At 45.0% G+C, this 25144-nt stretch overlaps 1 protein-coding gene across 4 annotated transcripts in view; it reads right to left on the bottom strand.

Annotated features, from left to right (window-relative positions):
- Positions 1–4425: 4425 nt before the first annotated feature.
- FLI1 (Fli-1 proto-oncogene, ETS transcription factor) overlaps positions 4426–25144 on the bottom strand; it is a 116415-nt gene continuing 95696 nt past the window's right edge. For 3 of the 4 annotated variants that reach the window (XM_030538186.1, XM_030538187.1, XM_030538188.1), the window contains 4 exons: positions 11211–11276; positions 9869–9931; positions 8461–8508; positions 4426–7051 (listed from right to left, as the gene is read on the bottom strand). In XM_030538186.1, coding sequence (XP_030394046.1) covers positions 6522–7051; positions 8461–8508; positions 9869–9931; positions 11211–11276 — 707 coding nt within the window. In that variant the 3' untranslated portion in view covers positions 4426–6521. The remainder of the gene's footprint in view (positions 7052–8460; positions 8509–9868; positions 9932–11210; positions 11277–25144) is intronic. The other variant, XM_030538189.1, reaches the window with a different exon arrangement.

The raw sequence follows: 25144 nt of genomic DNA, 5'->3' as shown, positions 1-25144 counted from the left end.
TGACAAACAGCTGGTAGGAAGGCATGGAACAGCACAGCATGAACGGAGAGAGGGAGGTGAAGTAACAAGGGAAAATCAGTGAAAAGAAGGTCATTTCTATTCGATTTTTCTCTAGTGGGTTTAGTGCTAGCTAACAGTGCCAGCTTGACAGCCCTGGATTTATCCAAACAGCAACTATGGTTCCAATTAATGTCAGATGTGGTAATGCTTCATGTGATGTAGGAGCTCAACTGCTGGGAACTGGGCTGAGGCCTACCAAAGTCATTCCATGTAGGCCATTCACAATTAGGGCTGGCTGGAAACCAGAATTCCATTTTGGGAAAAACTATGACACGGGTTTCAAAACAGAGACCTTTCAAAAAATGTTGTGAAAAAGCAGAGAAAGAGACCAGCATGGCCAATGGCCAGAGCACTTACCAGATGAATGGTCCAAACCACTAGGCCAGGTTTTACACCACTTTTGACTGGAAAGCGCATCATGTGCCATCAAAGCAGATTTGTTTCGACAAACAGATTCTGCTTTGACGAAACATTTTCAAACAGAAAAACATTCGGTTGAAAAATTCCCAATCAGCGCTATTAAAAATGCTATTTCAGTGCAACAAATTGTCACACACAGCCCTGTACTCACAAGCAACCCTACGATAATAATGCCACAAAATCAGCTCCTTTAGGTGATCTTGGATTGACGACTCTGCTCTTTTGGTCAACAGCAGAAGGCTGCATCTGTGGTTTTGGTGCAAACCTTGATATGGTCACAGCAACAGCCCCAGTTGAATATAAAAATTGATGGGAAGGTTCATCATCATCAGCTTCAGGGTAAAAGTTTACAAAAAAGGAACTCAGAATTGCATATTTCCCATGCAGTCAGTGTTCCATTGAGATGGCATCAAGCCTGAAGGCGTCTCAGAGCCCTTTGCTGGTCAAGGGTATGATAGACATTTATTATTTCCTTTCCTTTCTATTCCTTACTAATGTAAAAACTAAAAGGTGTTAAGACAGGAAAATTCCTCTGTGTTTAAATAAGATTAAAAGTCTGTCACAGCTGCCAGGAAATTCAATGTCACAGCCGAAATGGCTCTCTTAAGCCCATAAAGATTTGACACAAGGTCTAGTATCCAATCTCCACTGGTGGTCAATGTGGTAGACTGCAGAGGAATGTGTGCCATTCACAGACCTCCACAGAGAACACGCTACCAAAGCAGGTTTCTTCCTTTCCACATCTGTTAATCTGTTTATGTTTTGAAGCATGAGGATCAGAGATAGGTGTCCTCCGAGACACCTGAAATTTGGTGTCTTTCACCTCAAGATTTGGTTCCAAACTACTCAGGCACATCTCAAATGAAAAGTAAGGCTGCCCTTGCAATGACCTCAGCCCCATGTAACAATGGCTGATCCTGCATATCTTATATCAATAGTTCTCAACCTTTCCAGACGACTGTACCCCTTTCAGGAGTCTGATTTATCTTGCGTACCCCCAAGTTTCACCTCACTTAAAATCTACTTGCTTACAAAATCAGACATAAAAATACGAAAGTGTCACAGCAAATTGCTTCCTTTCTCGTTTTTACCACATAATTATAAAATAAATCAATTGGAATATAAATATTGTACTTACATTTCAGTGTAGAGTATATAGAGAAGTATAAACAAGTTATTGTCTATGCAAAATTTTAGTTTGTGTTGACTTTGCTAGTGCTTTTCATGCCGCCTGTTGTAAAACTAGGCAAATATCTAGATGAGCTAATGTACCCTCTGGAAGACTCCTGCATACTCCCAGGGGTATGCCCACTGCTGGTTGAGAACCACTGTCTTATATGTCTTGATACTTGGGCAAAAAGTGGGAGGTAAAAAGTCAGTTTCCAGGTCTTGTATGTAACCCTTCTGCCAGGTGCTATCAGCAGCGGAAGAGGCCAGGTTCAATTTTCCAGGGGTTCCTTTGGAAAATGTAAATGATACTGGCTCGATCCCCCACCCAGAAACCTGGGTAATATGTATACCACCCTGGGCACCCTTGATAGGGAATACTTCCCCCCTCGTAACCACTGACTCCTGAGGTTTACAACAAAGAGAACTGATTAGAAGGGATGACAGAATGCACTTGGGAAAGCCAGCAATTAATTAATTAGCACTTTCGATGAGGTAAAACTCCCTCAACCCTACGGCGTCTTAACGATAATCCCAACCTAGCCCTCCTCTTGCCATTGTGAGTGGCGACCATGCTCCGGCCACTTCCCTCTGCCCCACCTCCCCACTCACCATCTGTTGTCCAAGGACCCTGGCAGTTTGGTGCTCTGGGCTGTTCCAGGGACTCTGCCTTTTGACCCAGCTGAAGTGATTTGGGCTCTGATTGCTGAGGAGGGAGGCCCCCAGCACAGTCCCTGAGGTAAACGGAAGCTCTCTGAGTGTTCTGCCCCACCCACCTCAGCCTGACAAAATTGCTTCAGCATACTGCCTTGAAACTATCTTAATGCAGCCGTTTAATGAGTCATCAGCAGGGTATGGGACCCTTTGCAAAGTTCTTCCCAGCAGAAATAAACTCCTCACAAAAATTAGAAGGGCACTCATCTCTCCCCAATGCTGCCTAATCATCCTTACCCAACTGGGCCTCATTAATAGGTGACCCTTCGCCCCCGGCCTATATGGTGCAAATCTTTTCTCCTTCGTTTCCCAACTGGGACAATAGTATTTTATTGCCTCCAAACTCTACATGCCAAAAAATCCCAAATAGTCACGTAATTGAAACGCAAATGAGGCCTGGGCCACTTAGTCCCTTGCTCACCAACAGCTGTTAGCAGAGAGCTCCATCCCCAAGGGACCCTCTGCCCCTCTGGCATTCTCAAGCAGCTCAGGGCTGCTCTTTTCTGTAGTCACCAACAAATGTCACTAGTGAGAACTTTTTTCTCTATGGCTTCAGGCCACAGGGCTTTGCATGTCCACTGAAGTCAGATTCTTAATACTACTTGAGCCCAGCTACTTTTAGTAGCGAAATAGACCCAGTGGATAAAAATCCTGGCTCTGTTGCAGACAATGGCAAAACTCCCATGGGCCTCGGTGGGGATTTCACCAATTAGCTTTGAATTCTGAACATCAATGCAGACCAAATCATTTCCCTGCTGCCCTGTCCACACAAAAAACTCACATTCACAAGTTGTAAACCATTCTTTTTATAAAAATTTCTGACATAATCCTGCTGTACCTCCGCTCCCATCTGCTCTATTCTCCTCAGAAAAGCGACTGTAGAATTAGTACCATTAGACTCCATGTTTATAGTCTCTCAATCACTCCTAGTGCAAACATGCTTTGTTTACCCGTTAAAAAAATGGGTTTTCCCTCAGAACTTCAATCCTGCAGACTCAGCCTGGGAGTCAAGGTGAGCCTCTAGTGGCTTGTATGGCATCTCTAGTTATCAATTCCAAGATTTTGGAACCTTACCAATGATCTGAAGTGGCTGCGTTTTGCAGTGGCCAACTTGAGACACCTCCATTTCAGAAGGTTTAAGATGAAAATGGATGTTCCCCAAGTCACAACACACTTTTGAACATCTTGGCCAAGGATTCTGCAGGGCAAATTTCGCTCGTGGTGATACCTGTATACGCTTACTGCTCTGCAATTCTGCCCCAAATGACATGTGTGCAAACTCGTGGTCTTCACATTTTGCCAACACTGACATTTGTGAAAGCATATGCCTGCCTCTGGAAACTACTTAGCAGTTGTATTGGTGGAGCACAGTTGGAATAGAACACAGCTTGCTCTATCATAGCTGTGTTTAACAAACAGTTAAACAAGGCAACACTTACATTTGTAACTAAAATCAGCAGGTCCAATAGAATACACCCAGGGAACAGATCTGTTGGGTAAGAAGGTGTCATTTTTAAAGTCACTGTTCAGAGTGAATCTTCATTAATCAAGCACGTGAAGATTATTGGATTGGAAACTTACTTGTGATGGGTTGTGTGTGGAGGGGGAAAATACATTGAAAGTCTCCATTAATAATTTGTCAAAAAAACCCAAAGGTTGGACAATCAGAGGTAAATCTATACCCTCAATAATGACTGTGACACATGGAGTCAGCATAGCCTAAACCAATAGGGTAGCCATTAGAGAAGTATGTTCTAGTGATGGAAGCACTGGACTAGAACTCAGGACACCTGGGTTCTTCTGCTTGCATGCTGGGTAACATTGGGCAAGTCACTGCACTTCCCTGTACCTCAGTTTCCCTATTTGTAAGATGGGGATAATGAATGATACTTACCTCCTTTGTCAAGCACTTTGAAATCTATTGATGAATAGTGGTATACAAAGGCAAAGTATTATTTAGTTTGCTCTTAGTTTCTTTCTCTTCATCTAAAATAAATATTGTTTAGACTGAAAGTTCATGGTTTTGCTGTGAGCTTGGGGAAAAAAGTGTAACAATATGATGTCTTAGAGAAGAAAACAGCCATTTATTTTCTCACATTTTTTTACATCATAATCCTCATACAACAGTTGTCAGCGTAACATTTAATACTTTTTTTTAAAAAACCCACAAAGATTACTTGCAAAATTATATATATTTTAATATCCAAAAATACATTGCATATATATAGTAGCAAAAGCCCATTTCCATGGGGAAATTTTTTTAATAATTTTTTTTTTTTGCGATTATTGCAGTAATGTTACCTATAAACATTCCAAAAGCACTAAGACCTAAACTGATTCGCTTGATCTTGTTTTCCTCTTTTGTTAAATAATGGCATCAGTGCTTCTGTTTAAAGTTATGAACAAACTATAATGTTCTGTTTTAAGGTCCCAATTCTGCAAGCAAATATACGTGGACTAAACCTTGCACTGACACAGACATTCAGAGGTTATGTCTACACTAGATATTTTTGCTCCTGTCAAATGATTGCCAGTTAATTCCTAATAAGTTTGTAAGTACCAATCTAAGACCTCTATAAACATTTGTTCCAAGATCTTCATGTTTCTGTCCTGAAATGAACATTCCTGGATCATCAAGACTAGCTTCGCAAATTAGAGATAGTTGAAAATTTTCAAATGTTTGATGAAAATGTTCTGCAAAAGCTTTTCAAAAAAATTTTTTTGGGGGAGGAATGTTTGCTGATTTTCATCCAGTTTTAAAGAATTATCAAAATGTTTGAAAAACTCAGTTTTGATGGAAAATTGTCGTGAAAAATTTGGAAAATGTTGATGCATTTTTTCAACTAGCTTGAATATAAACATGTTGGCCGATTTGAGTTAATTAGCAATCAATGAACTCAAGCTAAAACAGGAGCACAAAAACTGTGCTTTAGACACTCCCAGTGAGCTCAGATGTGTTCCACACTAGTATAGGAAAGAAATCTGCCTGGATCGGGTTGTGGGATCAGGGCTCTATTCCCACCAGATACGTTACATGTATCTTTTTTTCATTTTAATTTTTTTTAGCAAAAAGTACAAAGCTACAGCCCAAATGTACAGATTGAAAAGATGTACAAATTACATTTTAAAAAAAACCAAACAAAAAAACCAGACAAACAACAACATAAAAACCCACAAACAACTGATCTGGTAGTAAAAATAACCTGCATTTGTGACTGAGGTCAACTCGTTTTATTTCATCTTTCTTTTAATATTGTGAGATATAGGGAAAAAATAACTCTGCATAACTTATACAGTAAGTAGCCTTTTGATTAGCTGACCCTTAGAACGACGGTCTGACAAACGCACAGCATTCGCGAATCGGTAGCGCTTAGCGATCCTGAAAGCTTTGGCAAAGCTCTCCAGGATCTGCTGTCGTTTATTTCATTTTTGCTTTCAAGGAATGTCTGTGCTTGATGTTAGGTTACTTTCTTTTGTTCTGGTCTCAGATGTTTCTGGAGTTAATATATAGTCCAACACAAGTTGCACACTCTAGAAAAGTTCCTTCAATGCCCTTTACTTCTTTATATATATAAAATTTCCAGTTGGGTGAAAAACCTCGTTGGCCTTAATTAAAGCTAAGATTCCAGTTGCCATCCTCTGCAGCCCCAGATCCTCACAATATAATATCTGACTCTTCCATCCCCTCCTCGAAATCAGAAACCCTCCCGCCAAAAACACACATGTCGTCCTAAGTCCCTGTTAAACAAACATAGCATTCTTCTAAGACCCACGGCTGGATATATGTCTTGTTAAGAGCCTTCGGACTGCTAAACATTTTTTTCTCTGGTCTCGTAAAAATTCAAATGCTGATAATCATTCCAGGTTGTGGTGAGCAATCTTCACGGGCAGTTCCTATAGAGGACATAAGACTTAGAACCAAAATAAAAACACAGAGTACTGGCCTGCAGAGGTATCCATCTCTCAGTTCAAGACGGAAGAGGCAAAATTACCACAAAAAAAAAAGAGAGAGAGGTTTGATCCAAGAATAACTAATATCCAGTTTTTAATTCCCCCTCCCCCCAACAATGGCCCACAAAATATCCAGAAAAGGTCCAAAAATCCTAGAAGTAAAGAGAGCATCCAACCAGATTGATAAAGGCCACTGAAGGTAAAAACATCTAGTAGTAGCTGCCCAAGTGCGATGGTACATGAGTGTTGGGATGACGTGGGACATTGGGGTTTGGGTAGATGCTGCCCGTAGGGGAGGTCCAATAGGATGCTGCTGCTCCGAAGAAACTGGATGATGTGACAGGCATAGAGGAAGCGTGGGGGGGCACAAAGTTCACCTTCTGTTGATGGGCATGGTAAGAAGGCATATAGGAAAGATCTGATGGATACTTGTACATTGAAGACTCAGTTGGATGAGGCTGGAGAGCCTGGGCAATGCCGTGAAAGTCAAATTTGTAGGCATACCTTTTGCCGTGCACTTTGGTCATAATGTTCTTATCGTAGTAGTATCGGAGGGCTCGGCTCAGCTTGTCGTAATTCATGTTGGGCTTGCTCTTGCGCTCTCCCCAGCGCCTGGCCACCTCATCGGGGTCTGTCATCTTGAACTCCCCATTGGTCCCCTCCCACGTGATGCAGTTGGCATTGGAACTGTCAGACAGCAACTCAAGGAGGAACTGCCACAGCTGGATCTGCCCACTCCCTGCATGAAGCGAGCCAAAGAGAAAAGGAAATGACATTCCATTTCCTGTTTAAATCAAAAGACAAAGACAGGAAACAGAGGGACTATCTCAATCTTTGATGGGAAAGTTTCCTTCAAGCCTTACAAACCCTTGTGGAGGGTCAGCCCACCTAGTCCCAGCAAACAAGTCACTCAGCCTCTTCTTCTGTTTGAGGTCAGACTAGCTGATCAGAATGGTCCCCTCTGGCATTAAAATCGACAAATCTACAAAGCATTCAGAAATGAGCTTTTTATGAACATGGTTATTATTCAGAATTATTCACTGAATAGCTGATATAAGTGTATTTCGACCTCACTTTGCTCACTAACTATTTTCATAACTATTGCTGCAAATACCTGCAGTTCATAATTTGCCACATGCAGCCTTGTGGCTGATCACCTAAATCATAGTATTATTTCTTTCTTCTCTCAGACTGGATGACTCCTAGACTATTTCAAGATGGCCACACTAACACTTCCTGTAAGGAGGCTCATAAGAATCCGTTTCTGCGTGCGCATACAACACCTTCTCCCTCTGTGAACAGAACACGTGCTTGTGCAAATGTAACCCAAATTAATGCCAAGGTGGGGTCTTTGTCCCCCTCTTGTGGCTAGGCCATGTAAAGAGGTTTACGAGATTGCAACAGCCTCGATGCTAATCGACCTTGTCAGTTAGCTCAAGCAAATGATGCTCATGCTCTTGGTCCTATTACCAGAGGTCTGTAGATGACTTGATCAGGGGTCATTGTGTAAAACATAGAAAGCCTGCAAAAGGTTTCCACAGAAGCTAGCTAAGAGCTTAAGCGATTTAGGTCTTCTGCTCTGTGGTGCAGTATTAAAGTTCCTGGGTTCAAATCTGGTTAGCTGCTTTGAGGGGGAAGGGTAAAATGCTTGTGGTGAGCAACTTCATGCGGTGTCCAATACCGAAGACGTGACTTCATTGTTTGTATTCAAACAAAGACTATTTGGCACTATCCACCCAGTTTTACTCTTGCATAGTCCTTTTACTATATCATTTGCCCACCCTGGCCTTATAATAGTGAAATGTCACTCCTGGGGAAGACAGTCAGTCAAGACCCTTCTTACTACTGTACTTAAGGCCCATGGTGGGGACTGCACATGGAAGCTACCAATAGTACAGCCATGTAGGGGATCATGAAGAAATTCTCCACACCAGCTGCCATGACAAGCACAGAGTGCAGTGTCAAGGACAGATGTGGGATCCACTTCTATGCAATCCAATGGCCCCTATACTCTACACAAGCAGCAGAGGGACAAAAGCTATGATTCCAGCCGAGTCTGAAGCAGTGGCTCATGAGAGAGTTAGCCCTTTAAACAGGAGACGGAATTTGCCTTTAAGATAGTGGTCTGGTGTCCCAAACTGAACTCACCTGGGTTGGCTAAGCGGCTGCTGGTGGGTCCCAGAATTTGATAGGGATCTAAACAAAGAGACAAGAAATCTTTTCTTTACTGCACAAAAAGAAACAAAGCACTTCTCTATTTTTCTTAACCAGAATAATCCAGATATCCATTTTCCTTCCTTTTTTACACTGCCACTCCTTTCCCACTAATCACTCCCATTGGTCTCTTATGTTGTTTAATGAACAGACACACATTATTTAGGGAGGATTAAATAACCTAGTGGCTGCCACACTGTTTTCATAGAGTATCCCAGTTTTTAAGATCAAAATTCCCACTGGACACAAGCCACAGCACCAGCTACAGCAGTTGGCTGCATGAAAACATAGCATCAGGCAAGCACAACACGACTGGATCAGAGCAAATACGTTTGCTTTAATGTGAGCAGTTGGGCCACCTGCATAAGTGTGCCACATTTTCTAGCTGGACTGATTATTTCCTCTTCATGTGTGCAGGTGGGATTTTCAGAAACGCTCCATGTTGGCTCAGCTCTGCTCCCAGTGACGTCAATGGAAGATTGGTGCAGCTCAGCTCTGACTAAAATCAATAGGTGTTTTACTGCAGATGCTAACGGAAGCAGAATGAGGCTCCTGCTGAATGCTTTTTAGAAATTCCATCATGCGTTTATTAGGAATGAATCTCCTCCCTTTTCCTGGGGCCCCACTGCTGTAATCTCTCTACTTCATAGACTCAAAGACTCATAGACTTTAAGGTCAGAAGGGACCATTATGATCTACTTCCCTTCATTGTCCCTTGGATTTTGGTGTTGGCTCATGGCTGACTTTACATCTTAACAAAGAAAGCTACAAAGCAGTTGTGCAGAACACTGAGAGGGTGTCATTTAGTTGGGAAACCCAACCCATTGGGAAACCCAAGCAAGAAGTATTACTGCTTGAAGCCTGATTGGACTTGATTCTCTTATTTATGGTGCTTTGATAGTGGTGTACCTCTGTGGACTTGGTTGAAGATGCTTCCAATTTATATTGGTGTAAGGGAGGTTAGAATCCAGCCTGTAGACCTTTCACCACTGTGGCAGAAGCAGCTCCATTGACTAGCTGTTTCAGAATCCTTTACACTGCCTGCTGTGGGATGTCAAAGCAGATCCAAAGCAGCTGACACTAAGGATTTTGAACTCTGCACATGCCAAAGCTGATACAGGGACATCTCTTTTAAATGGGAGGAGGGGCGTCCATAAGCAGCCAGAAGAAAGTATTTTTGGATAAGCCTTGTTGGTGGATGAACAGAGTTGACCGAGTATTATAAGTGTTTGAGCCCATTTAACTTGTGCCTAAGACTGTCCTTGCTTGAAACATTACAATACCAGGTTGGGAAATGAAGTTGTTTATGGGATACAGCCGAGCACACACTGGACACATTTACCTGGTTGCGGCCGTTGCTGTTCTGTATTCTTATTCACAGTTTGAGTACCTGCAACCGGGGGACCTGTAATAACAGGAAAAGTGAGATCTTAGATGTACTGCAACCAGAGGAGAGGGAACAAATAGGGAACAAGATGGATACAGTGTAGACATGAACATGACCAAGCCAGTTGAGGTGGGCAGGAAACAGTTTTGTGGTAACATGGGAATTGTTGAGTTTTCATACATATTTATTACCGTGAACAGGGATGAAAAGTCAAAATCACAATTTTCATCAATGGAAACATTTTAAATAATTTTCAATCAGGTCAAACTAAATGCTTCCATTTGATCATTTTAACCTTTTGAAATTCTTTTTTACTCTCAGTTAGCCTAAATTTTGAAAGCAACGGTTGCTTCAAACTGAAAAATGGAATTTTTTGTTTCGAAAAGGGCAAAATGGGATGTCAACGATTTCTCAACTTTTTTCTGGAATTTATTTTGAAACGGGAAATTCGTGAAACAAGCCTTTCCCATGAACAGTTTTGGTTTTGGAAATTTGACATTTTTCTGAAGAAAAAAAAGTGGTCAAAAAATTCCTGACCAGCACTACAAATCAGTTCAACCTTAGCCCTAGCATGTGCTCCACCCATGCAGATCCTCACTGATAACAGAGATAAAGCTATAAACCAAAGCATGGTCTACCCATTCTGAGTGAGCATTTTACATAAAGCTCCTAAAGAGAAAGTACTGATTTAGGGCCAAATTTTGCCAGCCTTACCCCAGATGAGTAATATCTTGATCAGGGACAACTTGTGGCCCCAGGACATGTGACACCAGGCAAAGAAGAGCAGAATATGCCCCAGTGACAGCCAGTTATACTGACTAAGATAAAAAATTGCACCGTCTAGCAATCTACCTCCTTCAGGGCATAAACCTACCATTTGGGGGAAGCATGAAATCCGGCCCTACCCTGTAGTATTGCAAAATTATATGAATTATGAAAATAATTAACAACTAGAATAAAATCTATAGGATCATCCATATGATGATTTCAATGTGCTTTACAAATATTAAGGGTCAGAATTTGCTACTTTTTCTTATGGTGAGTGGCACCTTTCTCTTTTGAGCAGTAGTAAGGTATTGGAGTACGGTGTTACTCATTATGACTAACTGTATCAGAATCTGGCTCAATGTAAAGATGGCTCTAATGAATTAAGTCTCACAAGAGACTGGAAGTTAATAGGGCCTGGACCCTCAGTCATTCTGATGTCTGTACAACAAGCAAACCAAACCTAGCCCAACTCATGACCATGTTTCAATCCTCTGCATCAGAATTTGCCACCTCCAACATGGCTACTTACTTTTGGTGAGGCTGGAGTTCATGTTATTGCCCCATCCGGCTCTCCTGACCGCATCATAGGAAGGATCTAATGACAAACGACAAGAGGGAAGGAAGAGTTGAGTTCAGACTGTGCCAGGAAGGCTAGACAGGTGGCTAGTTGTAATTATGGCTTAAGAAATTTTACACACTCTTTAGTTACTTTTTCTCCATGTCCTGGCCTACATATGTGTTTCAGCCACCTGTTATGTATTGTCCATTATAGTGCAAGGGCCTTGGGGCCTGTCATTTTTGATCTGTCTGTACAGTACCTGGCACAACGGGGCTCTGACCTGTCTGACCTGTGGGCACTGCCACAATATGAATGTTAAATAGTAAGACACGGCATGGGACAGGTGGAGTTTCAGGGACACATTGTGCAGGGGGTGGCTGGCAGAGGGTGGGAGCAGGGCTGAGGCCTGGACCTCCATCTCCTCCCTGCACAGGTGGTAGTAGCATGGACTGGGCCTGTGCTTGACTCCTGTTGGGGGGCACAAGTTGGTGATGGAGGCCAGGGAGGAAAACAAAAGTGCTTAGTGCCCTCTATCCCGTTTTGTACACCCGTGATAGTGTCAGGCGCCATCTGGTCCCATGGGAATAGACGGGGTGGACTGAGGCTAAATGTAAACTGAACCCAACAAAATTTGAATTTCTGCCTAGTCAGAATCTGCCTCTTAGCTGCCCCCCATCCTCCCAAATATCTGTGCCTTCTTTCCACTCCAGAGCCCTTGCTCATCTTCCTGGCCCATCGCAAGGCTGCAATCAGGTGTGCCTTGCACAGCCACCTGTTCCTCTGCCTCACTGCTGCTTCTGGCTGTCCTGTGGTTGCGTGGTATGGATACCAAGAAGCCTTAAGAACGGGTAAATATTCAGGAAACAGAGGAAATGTTCATGTTTTAGGAGAGGCTGGACAGAAAGGAAAGTTCACAAAGGAGATCATGAAAAATATCTTGATGGGGAGCTGTACTGGGCTCCTAAGGGGAAGGGTGGAAGCCCATGCACTTTAACAGCTGACCTGGGTAAAGCTCTGGAAAATCTGGGTCTCTGCAGGGAGATGTACTAGATGACTTGGTAGAGCAGCTGCCATTAAAAAGTCAACATTTCCCAGCACTTATTACCAGGGGCGGCTCTAGGCATTTTGCCGCCCCAAGCACGGCAGGCAGGTTGCCTTCGGTGGCTTGCCTGCGGAGGGTCCGCTGGGAGGTCTGCTGAAGCCGCGAGACCAGTGGACCCTCCGCAGGCATGCTGCCGAGGGCAACCTGCCTACCGCCCTCACGGCGTCTGCAGAGCGCCCCCTGCAGCTTGCCGCCCCAAGCACACACTTGGCGTGCTGTGGCCTGGAGCCGCCCCTGCTTATTATTGCACAGAGTATCTGAAATGCCGCAGTTATTTCCTTACACTTAGAAGAAAGAACCTTGCTAAACACTGAATGGTGACCACAGCAAGTTTTTTCTGTCTCTGACCTCTGTGGATCATGGGCAGCCCTAAGTTATGGGTCTACATCCACAGCAGGTGTCAATCAGTGTAGTTCCATGCCAATTGACATCAAGTGAGGATCTAGCCCATGATTGATTCAGAAGCTGCAGGAAACCTTCCAAGGACATTGAAGGGGCCCTGGAAGGGTGCAGCAAAGCATTGTGTTAGCGAAAGGAGGAAAAACAATGGGCTCTGATTTCACAATAAGCAACACTGATGCGTGAGGATTGGCTTGTGGCAAAGATGTGTCATCAGAATCCTACATTTTAAATCCCTAGTTTTTTTTATTGTTATTGCTGAACAGTTCACAATCCACGTTGTCCCAAGCCCGTCTTCTCACTCTCGTCCTGGAGTGGCTGGACAGAAAAACCACTCAAGGACCAGACTTAGAGGTAGCGAAGGGATGAGCCATTAGATTATTCAACATGCACCAAGCCAGGGCTTTAAACCAAAAAAGATTCCAAAGTCTCCTTGTGGACAACAAAGAAACCATAAAACCCACGCTAACACGCAACATTAAAAATAACCATCATCCTCATCAGAAAGCACCAGATGAACTGCTGCCCCAAAACTCCTTCCGCAACCCCTCGAGTGAATAAGAGCCTTTGTCCATTCTCACGGTTTGGGGCTGGAGAAGAGCAAGGAGACCGGAGTAAATCTCCTTGTAGAAAAATCCATGTGCACTCACCCAGTCCATCTGGCTCTGCAAAAGCCTCTTCAGTTTTTTAAATTAGTTATTGGCATGAAAGGAAAAACATAAAGAGGGAGCGTGGAGGAGGGGAGAGGGAAGAGAGAGAAAAGGGGGGAAGGAGCTCATTTAACTTGTCCGTTTTTATTTTTATTTTACTGTTGTTTGTAATAGAAACCACAATCCCTGCTGCAAATGGGTCAGACTTAAAAACAACCCACTGTGCATTAAGAATCCGACAAGACATCTCTCAAGGACAGAGGCCAGTCTGGGTTTCTTGTTCTTCCAGCGGCAGTGCTGGGGACTGGTTCCCAGCCGCATTTTGCCAAGTGAACCTTTCTACGTGGCTAGCCACTGGCGTAAACAAGCAAAGCTGCAGTGGAGTTTTCCCCTGCTTGAAACCATTGGTGGAAATTGCACCTTGTGCTGTCTACACTAGGGGCTTGCACCAGTGTCAGTATGGTAGTGCTTGAAATCAGAGCACAATAGATAAGGCTTAAATTGTAGCCCATTTCCCTTGTAACCAAATGGCTTCTTCTTCCCCATCCTTGGCAGCCAGCTATTGATTTTCATTCCTTCCCTTTGATAATCCTTGGCAGGTACATAAAACTGCATATTAACTCTAAGCTTTTGGCATCATTTGCCAACAAGCTAAGGCCCGGGAGCCCCACTAAAACGGTGACAGGAAGATGGCAGAGTGGCACTGCAGTGGATGGGCCCAGCTCCGGTTAAAGAAGGAAGGGGGTCGTTTCTGAGATGTGTCCAGAGAAGTTTTAAGTTTCTTTCAACTTTTCTAGTTCAACTTGCAACTTGCCACCTTCAGATCCTGTGAGCTACAGCATTATTTCTAGATTGGGTTAGGGGCCGAAAGCAGAACCTTGCTAATGCACATGACAAGACTGGCTGACCCACAGTGTATCAACATAACAAAAAAGAAAAGATAACAGCAGAACATTTTGTGTCTAAAGATCCCAGGCACTCCATAGTGGTGGCCTGGATGATTAGCCACATTTTACAGATGGGGAAACTGAGGTATGGAGCAGCAATGGATGATTTAGTTGGGGTTGGTCCTGTTTTGAGCAGGGGGTGGGACTAGATGACCTCCTGAGGTCCCTTCCAACCCTGGTATTCTATGATTCTATGAATGTGACTTGCCCATGGTCATGTAGAGCCAGAGTGTAGCCCACATCTCCTGCTTGCCATTCCAAAGCTTTAACTGCAAATCTGTGCTCACCCTTGCAATCAAAAATACTGGATCAAGACAGAGAGGACCAGATTCTAAGCAGGTGTAAATCGGCATAGCGGCATTGACTTCTACCGAATGAGGCTGATTTACACCTGCTCAGGATCTGCTCTTGGGCGGAGATTGCCCAGAATGATGTTAAAGCCATTAATCATTTTAAAGCTTTCGGCGCTGGTTTCTTTGCACCCTTCTTCCAATAGGCAGCTGACTCAGGAGTGCAAGGATGGTGTTGTGATTACAGTAGCAGTCAGAAAACTCAGTTTAATTCCCCCCTCTCTCTTCCTGTGTGACCTTGGGCAAATTACTTAGTCTCCCTTTGTTTCAGTTCCCCATCTACAAAATGGGGATAAGATACTTCTCTACCTCTTGGGGTGGGTTGTGAGGATTAATACCTTACAAGCCCCTTCAGTGCTATTGGGAAGGGGGCCGAATAAGGTTAATAAATAGTTCCTCCATTGTATGGCACAAGGGGTGAGAGAGATTCAGCACAACAGCCAGTCATGCAGGTTTTGCTGTGGAAAACAGCTCACTCGTGCTCTCTCTCAAGCAGTGCAAGTTTCCACCTCTCTCAAAAAACAAAACAATCAAATCTGCCAACGTTTTTTTTTTCTTCACAAAAAGTTGTGCAATGTGAATGAACCACAGCAACACGGCCAGCTTCTAGTCCCAGACTCTAAAGCTGAACGTGTTTAAAACAAAATGGAAAAGGCAGAGCCAGGGAACCCATCCAGAGACTCGGGTTTCTGCAAAAACAATATTGTTCCCAGGATCTGACGCCCAGTGGCTCGAAGAGATTCTACAGAACTCTGGCCAGACAGTTAGTTATGCAGAGAGTCGTTATCTGTCGTAAAGTGGCTCAATTTTCACACTCAAATGCTCCAAGCTACAGAGTTTCAATTTAAAAATATGAGACCAGGTCCTCTTCTGGTGTAAATCAGCAACTGACTTCAGCTAAGCTAGGCCAGTTTACGCCTGCTGAAGTAAATTACGCCCGCCCTAGGTCTGTTTTAGACTTAAAAGGCCCATTTGAACAGCGGCCCTGTGACAAACGTGTATTCAATACAAAATGGAATTAAAGAGCACAAAATAAATCATAGATGTTTTCAAGAAATGTCATTCTGCAGCTGTCTGGTTTATATCCAGAAATTCCCCAGAATGAATGCAGACTCTATTAGAGGCAAGGTACAGGATATTAATAACACTTTGCACTTTCATAGCACCTTTCAACTGAGGATCTAACAGCTTTGCAAACGTTCACGCTCGCAACATGCCTTGGAAGGAGGTAAGGCATCGTTAGTGTCATTTTATGTATTCACATTTGTAAATGCACCTCTCCAGGTGCTATTATATGGGAGGGTAAACAGAGGCACTAGGTGACATGACTTACCCAAAGTCACACAGTGGTAGAATCAGAATCCTGAATTTGGTTCTCAGCCCTCTGCTCCAGCCTTTCACCCTAACTGCCTCCCCAAGGACCTCCTCCTGACTGAAGTGAAAGCCAGTAGTACACAGGACTTGGTAGGATAGGGCCCCTGATGGAATTCCTGGTTCTCTGCTAGGTTACTCCAGGTGTGAAGACCAATGATTTCCATGGAGCTATGCTGATGTCAAAGTGAAATAACAGAGTGGTGAATCAAGCCCTTAAGGCCCACAATAAGCAGTGGGAAAGCCTGGCTCATCCTCCAGTTGAAGTCAAGGAGGGCAGGCTCAGGCCCCAAGTCTGCTGCCCTGCTGAGCCAGGGAGGTGAGCTCTGGTAGTGATTTCTAGGATGAGAGCACAGTTGAAGCAGGACTTAGTGCCCACTTCCTCTGACCCTTCTCTCCACCCAGATCTCAGAGCTTCAGATCCTGTGCACGCTGAAGTCAACAACAAATTTCCAATTGGCTTCATTGGTGCAAGGTCATGCCCTTAGCGCCCAACAGAGTTATCCTGTGCAGAGCTTCTGGCACATGGGTGGGTTCGCAGATGTTCCTTTCCCTCCTCAGAGGAAAAAAATCCCTGATCAAATGTTAACAGCTTGGGATCCTCTGCTGTACTCCCACCAGCCCCTGAAGTCTGCCCACCAGCTGAGAGAACATGGTATCAGGAGGGCCCTGTTCAGGATATTAGAGATTGGACAATAAATCCCCCAGAAAATAAAAGACAGCTTTACAAAGAAAAAAGTGATGTTTTTCAAATCTAAAAGGCTGAGGGTGCCGTGGCAGGCCAGCGTTCCCACTGAACAATGGACCTCACAGTCCCTTGGCTTCCCTAGCCACTCAGTGAGTGCTGACAACTCCTGTATCCAGCTGCCTCCTTAGGAGCTTACTCCATCAAACCAGAGTCAGGGGAGCAGACTTGCTAGTCAGTGTCGCCCCCACAAACACTCGGGGGGGAGCATGGGCAGCGGGCCTCTTTCGGCAAGGCCTTTTGATTTTGCTGGATGCAGCACTGGTTGGGTCACATGTGCAGTGGCTTGTGATAACGATCTCATCTTTCTAGGGCATCTTCCCTCCAGCTTGAGGTCAGGTTTTTAAAGGGATTTAGGTGCCTAAGATGCAGATAGGTGCCAGGTTGTTTTTTTCAAGGGCGCCTAGGTGCCTAACTCCCAGTGAAATCCACAGGAGAGAGGCGCAGAGACACTCTAGAAAATATCTGTCCGTGTGTCTTCTTGGGAACGCAGCAGCACAGCACTCTGGGGCCACAATGACTCAGCAGAGGAGAGCGCCACCTACCAGTCCATGACCCCACCTGCGGCAGGACCAGAGGTCTCCCAGCCAAGCACAGCCCAACCGCTCTATTCTGGACCAGAGATGCTAGGCAAGAAGCCTCATTGTGAAATGATGGGTCTGAACCGTGACCCTCTGATGCCAAATGAGTCAGCAGTGTCAGGACTGGATTAATGTATGGGTCAGTGGGGCTCTGCCCTGGGTGCCCAAGTGGTTCGGGGTCCTGGGATTTCATAGTATTGTTTAATGCTGCGGCCTCCAAACAGCTAATCCCATTCCCATCATGTCTCCCTTGCTAACCCTCCCTTGCTGTGCACGGAGCATTCGGAAGAGATTAAAGGAACAACCCCAGGAGGCACTGGAACGTTTCCCACCATCCTGCACGTGTGGACCTTTCTGTGAGGGTTGAAAGTGCTCCCAGGAGGCACTCAGCACCTTGCAGGAACACGCTGCTTTGCACAACCTTGCAGTCTGCTTCTTGGTGGGTTAGCACAGCCAGGCTAAGTCCCTGGAATCATGGCACACGCATGAGCCCAGTTAAACAGCAGAACCACACCCCATTTATCACTGGCAGCAGCTAGCTTCTGAGACAGGGCTCCTTCCCACTCAGCATGTTCCCAAGGAGCACCCACTTAGCATGTAATCACAGAAGCACCAAAGGGCCCCAATGTACCAGGTTTTGTACAAACACCTAGTAACAGACAATCCCGGCCCCAAAATCTTGCACTTTAAACAGACCAGCTAGACAAAGGCTAGAAGCAGAAACAGAGGTAAAGTCACTTGGGCACGGTCAGAATCAAGACTAGAGTACAAATCTCCTGAGTCCTAGTTCATTGGCCTAGCCACTAGACCACACTGCCTCCATTACCAGCCCTGTCTATTGGTGGCCTTTGGCTTAGTCTATCCTATTTATACAGCTACAGCTACAGCATAACAATGCCTCATTCTTACGCAGTACTTTTCATCTGTGGAGCTTTACAAAGCAGGCCAGTGAAATTATCCCCATTTTATAGATGGAGAAACTGAGGCACCTAAGGCACTAGGAATCCAGCATTCCCTCTACACTCTCATTCAACCTGCCTGCAGAGCAGACCACAATGGGGTGAATCTTGCACATCTGATTTCCAATAGGGTCCTGGAAAACCTAGGCCCAGCCCGTACCCAGCCTCACAAACCCTTCAGATGCAAATCAATGGAAGGAGAAGAGGGCTGAGAACTTGAAACAGCCTGTGGGATTCTTCGTGTGGAACATGCACTGTTTTTTGCAGTGGGTCCTTTGGCCTCAGTAGGAAGACAGCTCCTGGCTGGGTGGCTGGAATTTAGATTATTGGCTGTAAATGGAAAAGCAAGGCCAGCCATCCTTTGTGGGATGCAGGCTTGTGATTCATCTGAATGACCACGGGAAGAAGCTGAAAAAGAGAGCAGAAAGCACAAGACCTCACTGCTTCATTCTTAATGAGAGAGGGGTGGCTGGGGCTGGCATGATTCTGGTACTTGGGAGCAGGGGGTGCACATGGGAGCAAGTTAAAACTGGAGTTGCAGGGAACTGCAGGCCAAGCCCTGGAGTTCCCAGTCCCAAAACTCTGTGTTTATACCCAGGGTATGTGTGTATTTTTTTGCCACCCTTTTGAAAGAGGAATCGTAGACAGTAGGTTTCTGGAGTGGTGGGGGAAACCAAAGGCACCTTAACCCCCACTCTGAAATGTCAGATGCACCATTTTACATGATGGCAGTAAATGTAACTGGTTGTGGACTCTGCCCAACCACTGCATGTCCCTAAGGCTGCGTGCCACATGCTCTCAACCCAAAAAACCTACGCTGCCAACTGTTAAAGTAGCACCATGCTGAGCTCCCCTTAGACTCACATGCTTAGATCATGCTTGTGGGCGAGGGCATGGAGAGCTTCTAGTCTACAGGTGAGGTTTTCCCCATGAAATCCCAACATTCCCTTTGATCCACTCTACCAATACTTGGGAGCAATCCAGCCCTTAGCAGAGAGGTATGCGTTCCTGCCTCCTCACTTCCTCACCATCCCAGTACTGGTGCAAGAGCCTTCTCCTCCACAGTGCCCAGTGTCTTGAACACCCTCCTACTGTTGCTCCAGCTCATTTGCAATCTCTGCTCAAAACATGCCATTGGTCCCCACCTACTCCCCTTTATTCCTCTCCTTTGCTACTCTGCAGCTGAATTAAAGAGAGCTGTGTATTCAAAAGAGTTCAGCATGCTGAGCGCACATTGACTGGTGAGCTCATGTGCAAATCTGGCCTTTATTTAAGTGCCTAGATGGGAGCCACATGGGTGTCCCAATTGTGGGTGCTGAAACTTTAAAAATCTGGCACTTAGTATCTGTAACACTTTGTATTATTCTGAATTATTTAATGGTGTTATATTTTTCAGTAACTCATCATTACACTATGACTTTCTGTGAAACATTTTATTTCTAGTAATGCCTGTCTCTAAACACCTGCACACCTTACATTTAAATTAACAGTACCTTATAATGGCATTATCATCATCATCAACAACAATGGTAACAATAAATACTTCGCCCGTATGCTATACCAAACCCACATCCTCTGTCACTATCCCGCCCAGGCTACTCAGAACTCTTCCCTGTGGAAAAAGGGACAGAACTCAGAGTTCCCTGCTTCAAAAGCACAGCCCCTTACCGCTTGTTCTAAAGGTGAATTCCCAAGTAGTATAGGGGCTCAGGCACACAGTTGAGTATTTCTGATTCTATCCAGTAGGGGCAGCAGCTAGTTCACTAAAAAAATTATTCTATAATCTGTCTATTTTAGATACTTGCTTGGCCCCATTATCATAGTTTCTGAGCAACTGACTATCTTTTAACATATTTATCCTCACAGCACCCCATAAGTGCTAGTATTCCCATTGTACAGATGAGGAATTGAGGCACAGAGCAGCTTTCCCAAGGACGCACAGGATGCAGATCTGCTGAATCCAAGGCTACCACCCTAACCACTGGGCCATCTTGCTTCTCTCCTTAGCATCTCAGTACAACTAGAGGAGACTGATCAAGCCATCGGACCTCTACCCCTTTTTACTTCTCCACATGGGCACCAATGATAAGGCCAAGAATGACCTTGAGCGGGTCACTGCAGACTACTTGGCTCTGGGAAGAAGGATAAAGGAGTTTGAGGCGCAAGTTGTGTTCTCATCCATCCTCCCTGTTGAAGGAAGAGGCCCAGGTAGGGACCATCGAATTGTGGAAGTAAATGCATGTTTACGCAGGTGGTGTTGGAGACAGGGCTTTGGATTCCTCGACCCATGGGATGTTGTTCCAGGAAGAAGGATTGCTAGGAAGAGATGGGATCCACTTAATGAAGAGAGAGAAGAGCATCTTTGCAGGCAGGCTGGCTAATCTAATGAGGAGGGCTTTAAACTACGTTTGCCAGGGGATGGTGACCTAAGCCCAGAGGTAAGTGGGGAAGTGGGATACCAGGAGGAAACACAAGTAGTTGAGTGCAACAGGGGAGGCCTCCTGATACATACTGAGAAAGTAAGGCATTTGGCTAGTTATCTTAGGTGCCTGTACATGAACGCAAGAAACCTTGGAAATAAGCAGGAAGAATCTGAAGTCCTGGCACAGTCAAGGAATATGATGTGATTGGAATAAAAGAGACTTGGTGGGGTAACGCACATGACTAGAGCACTGTCATGGATGGGCGATAACTGTTCAAGAAGGACAAGTGGGAGAGAAAAGGTGGAGGAGTTGTACTGTATGTAAGAAAGCAGTATGATTGCTTAGAGCTCCAGTATGAAACTGGAGAAAAGCCTGTTGAGAGTCTTTGAGTTAAGTTTAGAGGTAAGAGCAACAAGGGTGATGTCATAGTGGGTGTTTGCTATAGACCACCAGACCAGGAGGATGAGGTAGATGAGGCTTTCTTCGGACTACTAACAGAAGTTTCCAGATCACGGGCCCTGGTTCTCATGGGGGACTTCAAACACCCTGAGATCTGCTGGGAGAGCAATACAGCAGTGCACAGACAGTCCAGGAAGTTTTTGGAGAGTGTTGGGGACAACTTCCTGGTGCAAGTGCTGGAGGAAACAACTAGGGGCTGTGCTCCTTTTGACCCGCTGCTCACAAACAGGGAAGAATTGATAGGGGAAGTAGAAGTGGGTGGCAACCTGGACAGCAGTGACCATGAGATAGTAGAGTTCAGGATCCTGACAAAAGGAAGAAAGGAAAGCAGCAGAATACTGACCCTGGACTTCAGAAAAGCAGACTTTGACTCCCTCAGGGAACTGACGGGCAGGATCTCCTGGGCGGCTAGTATGAGGGAGAAAGGAGTCCAGGAGAGTTGGCTGTATTTTAAAGAAGTTTTATTGAGGGCACAGGAACAAACCATCCCGATGTGCAGAAAGAATAGCAAATATGGAAGGCGACCAGCTTGGCTTAACAGAGAACTCTTCGGTGAGCGTAAACACAAAAAGGAAGCTTACAAGAAGTGGAAACTTGAACAGATGACTAGGGAGGAGTATAAAAATATTGCTCAAGCGTGCAGAGGTGTAATCAGGAAGGCCAAAGCACAATTTGGAATTACAGCTAGCAAGGGATGTGAAGGGTTACAAGAAGGGTTTCTACAGGTATGTTAGCAACAAGAAGGTGGTCAGGGAAAGTGTGGGACCCTTACTGAATGGGGGAGGCAACCTAGTGACAGATGATGTGGAAAAAGTACTTAATGCTTTTTTTGCCTTGATCTTCACAGAGGAGGTCAAATCACAGACTGCTGCACTGGGCAGCTCAGTATAGGAAGGGGGTGAGCAGCCCTCAGAGGTGAAAGAACAGGTTAAGGCCTATTTAGAAAAGCTGGACATGCACAAGTCCATGGGTCCGGATCTAATGCATCTGAGGGTGCCGAGGGAGTTGGCTGATGTGATTGCAGAGCCATTGGCCATTATCTTTGAAAACTCATGGCAATCGGGGGAAGTCCCAGATGATTGGAAAAAGGCAAATATAGCGCCCATCTTTTAAAAAGGGAAGAAGGAGAATCCAGGAACTACCAACCGGTCAGCCTCAACTCAGTCTGTGGGAGAATCATGGAGCAGGTCCTCAAGGAATCCATTTTGAAGCATTTGGAAGACAGGAAGGCGATCCGGAACAGTCAACATGCCTGACTGGCTCTGTGGATATGGAGAAAGTGGTGGACGTGATATATCTTGACTTTAGCAAAGCTTTTGATATGGTCTCCCACAGTATTCTTGCCAGCAAGTTAAAGAAGTATGGATTGGATGAATGGACTAGAAGGTGGATAGAAAGCTGGCTAGATCGTCGGGCTCAAAGGGTAGTGATCAATGGCTCCATGTCTAGTTGACAGCCAGTATTATGTGGAGTGCCCAAGGGGTTGGTCCTGAGGCCGGTTTTGTTCAACATCTTCATTAATGATCTGGATGATGGGATGGATTGCACCCTCAGCAAGTTCACAGATGACACTAAGCTGGGGGGAGAGGTAGATGCACTGGAGGGTAGGGATGGGGTCCAGAGTGACCTAGATAAATTGGAGGATTGGGCCAAAAGAAATCTGATGAGGTTCAACAAGGACAAGTGCAGAGTCCTGCACTTAGGACGGAAGAATCCCATGCACTGCTACTGGCTAAATGGCAGTTCTGCAGAAAAGGACCTGGAATTACAGTGGATGAGAAGCTGGATATGAGTCAACAGTGTGCCCTTGTTGCCAAGAAGGCTAATGGCATATTGGGCTGCATTAGTAGAAGCATTGCCAGCAGATTGAGGTAAGTGATTATTCCCCTTTTTCAGCACTGGTGAGGCCACACCTGGAGTATTGCCTCCAGTTTTGGGCCTCCCACTACAGAAAGGATGTGGACAAATTGGAGAGAGTCCAGCAGAGGGCAACGAAAATGATTAGGGGGCTGGGGCACATGACTTATGAGGAGAGGCTGAGGGAACTGGGCTTATTTAGTCTGCAAAAGAGAAGAGAAAGGGGGGATTTGAAGCAGCCTTCAACTACCTGAAGGGGGAATCCAAGGAGGATGGAGCTAGGCTGTTCTCAGTGGTGGCAGATGACAGAACAAGAAGCAATGGTGTCAAGTTGCATTATGGAAGGTCTAGGTTACATATTAGGAAAAACTATTTCACTAGGAGGGTGATGAAGCACTAGAATGGGTTGGCTACCTAGGGAGGTGGTGGAATCTCCATCCTTAGAGGTTTTTAAGGCCCAGTTTGACAAAGTGCTGGCTGGGATGATTTAGTTGGGATTGGTTCTGCTTTGACGGGGGGTTGGACAAGATGACCTCCTGAGGTCTCTTCCAACCCTAATCTTCTATGATTCTATGAGTGGGTGAGGCTAGTAGGGACGTACATATGGATCTTCAGGTAAGAGCCAGCATTCTGTCGGTGGTGACCCAGACCAAACTTTGGGTGTTCACAATCTGGATCCTAATCCAGATCTAGTTCTGGATTCGAACATTGTAGCTGAAGCCTATTTCCAGTTTCTGGAACCAGCCAGAACGAGGAAGCAGGAGATGCCTGGAATGAAAACATAGTTCAACACCTTCAGCAAGGTTCTGTTCAGGTTCTGGCAATGGGCAAATGCTTAGGGGCAGCTCTGATTTCTTCTGAATTGGTCACTCCTTTGTATTCCTCTCTGATCTCCTCCCTTGCAGAAACTTTCTGCTGGAGGTGACATGTAACTAAAACCTCTCTCAGCTAGAAAACTTTGATCCTGGGTTTCACTCTCTTCTTCAGAGCAACGGCCCTGCCTGCAGGAATTAGAATTGCTTTGTATTTTTGGGGGCCACAGGCGACAGCCCCCATTGTGAGAGCTTGCCTAGAAAAACGTCCCAGAGTCTTGGAGCAGTGGAACTTCTTGATTCCTGTCTGGATTCGCCGCCACCCTACACACAGCTTATGATGACACATTACAAAGAAAAGGAGCAAGCACCAAGAAATGTTTTACTTGTTGTTTGGACCTTGGCCAAAGAGCCCTCAGTGCACAGAGCAGAGTGGAAGCCAAAATATATATCAAGACAATCTCTCCCAAACTCAGGTTTGTAAGAAAAACTGCCTTTGTGAGTTTGTATGTACACACAAGACATATAGACGTGTGTGTGCACACAAACACCCACACAACCATATACATATCTAGTACAGACACACAGACCAGCACTCATGTGCACACACTCGTACAAGTATATGCACAGACACACACAGTAGTAAACAGATATGCTCCTCCAAACACACACACTCACAAATGCAAAGAAACACACAGAGAAACAGAGACACCCACAAATATTTATTCTGCAAAGACATGCACAAACACCCCCACAGAGAAAGTAGACAGACACTCACATAAAAGAAAAGGAAGGAGGACACTGGCAACAAAACACACACACACACACACACACACACTACTGCTGCTGCTGCTGTTTTTACAGCATTTGCCCATTCACTTCATTATCAAGAAACAAATTTACTCTTGTCTTGGGAAACAGCCTGAGTGATTCCAAGAGCTTTTGGGGGGAGTGACCGCATCCCAGAAAATGTATAACCCACACACACATGTGCGATAACATAGCACACAGCGCACCCAAAGCAAAAAAAAATAATAGCTCTTTTTGCTGGGAGAAAAGGAAGGATAATGGTTACTTAGAAAGTGCTCCAGACAAGCTGTCAGGTTGAATTCAGAGAACTGGAGTCTAGCTCTGGGACAGCGCTGGCTCAGAGTGATCCCCTGTGAGTTGGGTTTCCTGCCTGCTACGGTTTACAGACAACGATTCTTTGTTTCAAGTATTTTTGGTGAAAAAACACACGGCTGCCTCC

Source organism: Gopherus evgoodei, chromosome 19, assembly GCF_007399415.2.
Source record: "Gopherus evgoodei ecotype Sinaloan lineage chromosome 19, rGopEvg1_v1.p, whole genome shotgun sequence".
NCBI classification, from domain to species: domain Eukaryota; kingdom Metazoa; phylum Chordata; order Testudines; family Testudinidae; genus Gopherus; species Gopherus evgoodei.
This window is presented reverse-complemented; position numbering and strand designations above follow the sequence as displayed.